At 41.0% G+C, this 6,000-nt stretch overlaps 1 protein-coding gene across 2 annotated transcripts in view; it reads right to left on the minus strand.

Annotated features, from left to right (window-relative positions):
* The window catches only part of ephb2b (eph receptor B2b), a gene marked incomplete at both ends in the record, with an annotated part of 167,951 nt that extends 162,554 nt beyond the window's left edge, over window positions 1-5,397 (minus strand). Inside the window, one exon of one of the 2 annotated variants that reach the window (XM_080548372.1) lies at window positions 5,337-5,397. In XM_080548372.1, the coding sequence (XP_080404498.1) occupies window positions 5,337-5,388 (52 nt within the window). The remainder of the gene's footprint in view (window positions 1-5,336) is intronic. The other variant, XM_080548371.1, reaches the window with a different exon arrangement.
* Window positions 5,398-6,000: the final 603 nt, after the last annotated feature.

A 6,000-nucleotide genomic window follows, 5' to 3' on the forward strand; every position in this document is an offset into this window, starting at 1 on the left:
TCATGACTAATAAAAAAATAAAACGGCAGAATACTAACACCTGTTAGTGTAAATGTTTCCTGACAATCTGTTCGTCATTTCGTACAAATAACCCCCCTTATTTATGTAACGTAATGTAAAAATCATGAATCATTGGTAACCGTAAATAAAAGCGCAGGGGGCAGGAGGGCGCTGTTCAGTGTTGCTCACCACTGCCTTCAGAATCCACCAGAAACCTCCTCCACTTGAAAGACAAGGCACGGCTTCAAAAGATAATATAACCTGCCTTTGCTACATATTTACTTCATCTCCTCCTATTCAAACTATATCTAGCCTATATCTCCTGCTTTACTAGTTGTTGATGTCTACGGATCATTTAATACTACTTTAGTGTAGTAATACAGTAGTAAGATAGTAGTAATACATTTTTACACACTAAGTACCCTTTTACACACTATTCAACGTTTAACAAGTATTATACCAAAAGGCGGGCTCTTGCTGACTGTTTTCTGGTGGACAAATGGTGGCCTGAACATGGGGGTGGGGGGGTGGGGGGGAGTGGGGTACCCAAACATGCCCCGTAACAAAAGACGGCAGCTCAAAATGCAGCGACAATGATGTCATGCCATGTCGAGAGAGAACTCGTGTTTTTTTGGGTGAAACTGGCATCCCCTCGCTATCAGCCAAACATCTCAGAGTTCCCCTGATACCCCGGCCCTTAATCTCATCCTCAAGGTAGGTAGTCCTAGATGTCCCAGAAACGTGACACCCAACCCTCAAGTGAAACAACTGGTACCAGCACTAATTGAAATTTTGCATGCAAAGTGCCAATGCCTGGGCCCTGGGCAGTGTGGATTAGGGGCTTGAATAGAGGCAGATTCTTTGTGCGAGCCCACTGTGGTGGTTGGCGTGCCGACCGGCTCCCTGCATCTGCTCATTGGGTGGACTGAGAACACACTGAAATGTGTACGGTCGCTCATTTTACCTTTTTACTTAATCCCATTTCGGAGCCCCCCTCTCTCTGCCTTTTGTTACTCTTCCAAAACCATCACGCCTCCATGTTGGGCTCACGCTTCTCCTCTAACACCCCACACACACACACACACACACACACAAGTACAGTTGAAATGGGTTTTTTGAATTAACATTTGAAAGCAGCTTAAACACCCCCTTGGCAGACTTTTCAAAACATGATAATACGCGCCTCGAACCACCATGTTAAAACAGGATGCTATGAAATAGAAATTCTGCAAAGCGATTCATAACCACACACATTGTACATTTGAAAGAATGTCCATAAAGGATTTCTTTGTAGTTATCACTGAGCTTAAAGTACACAAAAGCCAGGAGAGATTAAGTATTTTTGGGACCCAATAATTAAGCCACTCATGCAGATGAGCACAGAATTATAAATCAGTGGAAGAAAATGTTAAAATAAATCACGATTAATTCTTATTTACTTGAAACCCCAGCAGATATGGACAAAAGCAGTCGGACCAACATTACTTATTGTTAACTTAAATACTAAATCAATGTGTCCCTAGAATTTAAAGATGTGCCTGACTTTAAAGATGCGTCTGAAAAAGCGTAGACATGTAATCGTAATACATTGGTTTACGCTCAATATAGTGAGAGATTTGAAAACGTATTTTTTTTATTCTGCTTTTCTTAAGTACACCTGCGAATGCCACTGCAGCTGCAACTCAGGTAAACAAATAATGGGCTAAATACATGGAGGTGTGTGACACAGCTGGGTTAATAGGACATCTCTCACTGAGCTGTGATTCCATTAATTTATCTCGCAGGGCCTGTCTGTTCCTATTAATTATACCGAGAGGAACTCACATCAAGGGCCTGCATTAACACTGATCAAACAATTTAGAAGTACTTAGCAGTCAAGTCAAGTGAATGAACAGAATATCTATGAAGAAAAGGCACCGCCATCACAACAACGTTAACCATAAAACACACCGGGAAGCTGAAATGATTGTAGTCTATACGGACACGGTGTGGAGAACGGGTGTTCTCGTGAAGGACAATTAATTTGGACACTGTCAACACTCGATACAGTGACTTGACAAAGATAACATTGGACTAAAGAGGTACAGTAACCCAAGTGTAGGCCATTTTAAACCTCTTCGGCCTAGTACAAAATGGCGCATTTCGTGTCGTAGAGGAAGCTAGCAACTAAATTTCGCCCACATTTTTTTTTCAAAAGTTCAGGCATTAACACAAGACATTTAAATGTCACCGAGACGTTCCAGAGGTACTTCAAACACACTTGACTCCATTACAACTGGAAAATACCAAAATACTGATGGAAGGAAACCTCGCCGAGGCAGCCATGTTCTGTCGTCACACCATCAGAGCCGTCCATACGACTTAGTGTTATGTTCTTCTCTGAAGCGTGTTGTTTTTGGGATTAGGGCTGCAGTGACCTCTTTCTCAACTCTATGATTTTGTTCATTCATGGCCATCAGCTAGGGTGATACAGCTAGGGTGATACAGCTAGGGTGATACAGCTAGGGGGATACGGCTAGGGTGATACGGCTAGGGGGATACGGCTAGGGGGATACGGCTAGGGGGATACGGCTAGGGGGATACGGCTAGGGGGATACGGCTAGGGTGATACAGCTAGGGGGATACAGCTAGGGTGATACAGCTAGGGGGATACAGCTAGGGGGATATAGCTAGGGTGATACAGCTAGGGGGATACAGCTAGGGGGATACAGCTAGGGTGATACAGTTAGGGTGATACAGCTAGGGGGATACAGCTAGGGTGATACAGTGAGTAAGATGGGGGATTCGCAGGCTGGGGAAGAGACTAACCAGCCACCATACTGGAGTCTGGAAATGAATGTGAAATATGCGTAGCTTGAGGAATATGGGTCCAGAAATGTAATACTTTACTAGTTTACTTACTACTTACTACTACTACACTGCCTAATACATAGGATGATAATAAATAATAAATAATAACATATGAAATATGAAAAGGGGCTCCACACAGCCATTACTATGTCAAAATTGTTTATTGTCGTGTTAAAGAGCAGGAAATATACTATGCAACACATGCAATACTATGCAATACACCTTGATCAAACGCATTGTATAGGCCATAGCATATCATACAAAATATTTCCATTAATAGATCCCAGTGACCCTATAAGTGAAATAAAGTATTGTTTTTAATATATATTTTAAAAATACTTGAATATATTTTGCATATTTGTCTCAGGAGGAGAGCACGCCTTCTAGCCACGTTTGCATTTCAGAGAGGAAAAAATAGCGTGCCACTCTATACCATGTAATTGGTAGAAAGACATTGGTCTGTTATTATTTGTCAAGCAACAGCTTCTGTGTGGTTCTCTCCCCCTCAGCGTCCTTTGGCCTGGAAACTGTTGTTCACAGAGAGGAATCTGGTTCTAGTGCTAACCTTCGGCAAACAGCCCTAAGCTGATCCCATTCAAGCTTTTTTCTTTATTTCTTCCCAGAATGAATACAGATGACGCTCCATCACTATTTATTAGATAGCGGTTAACACATTTGAAGGGTGTAGACACAGCTGATTAATTTGCAGTTCATTATTGAATGATATCATCACTGAATTAATTTAATATTCACTTTTGACTAAGTAAACTAAATAAATCTAATGGGAAAAAACTCCATTAGAGGCCAATCATTTCCAGAATTATAATAATTTCCATAATAACAATACAAAATATTAGGAATAATCATGAGGAAGTTAGATTAAATTAAACAAACCTGATCAAGCTAATTTCTTAGAAAGATATTATGTTTGGTAAGTCTAAAAAAATTAACAAAAGTTAGGACTATAGAGCTTAACACTGTAAATACATTTTAACCGTCCTAATAGGAGTTATTGTATGTTTTGCAAATATAATTCCTCTTTAATTGATAGGGACAGGAAAGATATTTTCATGACACAAGTAATAGTATACTACTTGATTTCATTCAGAAATAAAATCTGGACAACTACAAAGTAATTAGTATTCAAAAAGTGCATTAATTATAGTTGCATATTGTCTAAAGATGTATGAATGAGACGGTAACTTATTCCAGGTCCAAGCCTGTTATCATGGCGATCAAAGGCCTACTTTGTTTATTCGAATTGTATAGTAGTTAGAACAAGAGTAAACTGACCATTTCATTTTTTTAAAACTGGCACATTTAAGTTGCCTGGCTGTCACAATTCAAGATGTATTATCCAATATATAAACGTAACTACCGGTATGCAGGTTTGATTGAATGTCATGTGATCACTGCTCACAAGGTCTTCATTGTATTGTATTGATCCAAACAGGGAATGTGCTATTCAACCTAGTCTAGCTGGCTCTTTGTTGAGGCTTACGTATGGGTAATAAAAGCAGCAATCAATGAAAACAAGACGATTATTACATGCAAAAGTGGGCATAGGGACAGGTTTACAGACAGGACAGGTTTGTTTAGTGTGAAAAGGCTCTCCTCATTTTAATCGACCATAACCAGGGCCGCATCCCTTCCTCAGTCTAAACCACTAGAGAGATGGGGGGCTGGTCACTGATAACGGACATGAGCTGCGGTACATTACTACATTATCCTCCTGCACTTTACATTCTCAAAAAAAAGTCCCTGCAAATAGAGAGACCATCGCGCTGTACTGGTGTGGACACAGTACCTGTTCCATTGTCCGTTACCGTTAGGAGCGCAGCCCTGTGTGCGCCCGGCGGCTGGATCGCACAATGACGCTTCGCACAACACAATGACACCAACACAGAGACCCCCTAAATAAAACATACTATCCTCCACACCGGGACCCGTCATCCTCATCGGGAAACGTTTGACAGATTGTTGGCCATGCATGCTGGTATTTCTCATCAACTGCTGACAATTGAGAGGGCATGCAGAAACGCCATGCTGCAATATTAAGTGGAACCCGTTTACTTTGGTGTTGCCTGCCTTTAATTGCATAGCCGAACAGTCACAAATACTGATTATAGTGTGTCTGTAAGTGACAATGTAACCCTATTGAGATGTACACCAGACACCAGATTTTGCACTTTTAAAACAGCACATTGTCAGTTATTCTGATGGCATCCCCTTCATGACTGCCTACCTACCTGCGCGGACGGACGCGGGCACGTTTGGTGCATTAATACACAACTCGTTCATGGATCTCAGTGCAGGAATCAAACGCATTGTTTCCATAATGCATGTCCCGTTTCTATAACTGCACACAAATTCTTCTGTTTCTGGTGAAAATCATCAGTCCAACCACTCAACATGCTTGTGCCTAATCAAAAACTCTAAACCCCGATTGATAGGCAAAATGCTATTCATTCAACCATCATTCTTACCTTCAACAGCTATTACGGTGGGTATTATCCATAAAATCCATAGAATATCCATTCTTGGTTTCTTCGGACCAAAGAAGTGTAAAAAGCCCATGCAGACATTCAATTAAAAATAAGTCCTGAAAGCCATTGACAGCGAATGCTGACGGGAGACAAGCGGACCTTCACCTTCTATGGAGTGAGAGAGATGCCATGGAACAGAACTCAAATCTGAACCGAGTTTGGGAGAAACCACCCGCGGCAGACAGAGGGGTGCGGTGCGCAACGCACACATGTTCGTGTCAGGCAAAGTGCTCCAGATTTGAAACTTTCTTAAAGGGTGTATAGACAAATCGATGTTACAACTATGAATCATAACGATAATAGCATAATATTGTTATAAATGCTTGCTGTTGTTTGTGCATAGCTTGCAATCGTTTGTGCTCACCCTTCTGAAACAAGTTGATATGTCCCAGCTGTCAATCATCCAGATAAAGAATCACTAAACTGCCTCATTCATGCATGTCTGATAATTCAACATTATTAGAATCACTTGCAAGTGTTACAAATTAGGCGGGAGTAGCTTTCTTTCTTCTCCAAGTGGTTTTAGTGATAGGAGGTCTACCAACCATGCAGCTCTGACCTCGACTGGGAAATTAGTTTTATTAGACTTTTAATTTACTTTAAA

This window comes from Nansenia antarctica (genome assembly GCF_963989245.1).
Source record: "Nansenia antarctica genome assembly, chromosome: 18".
NCBI classification, from domain to species: domain Eukaryota; kingdom Metazoa; phylum Chordata; class Actinopteri; order Argentiniformes; family Microstomatidae; genus Nansenia; species Nansenia antarctica.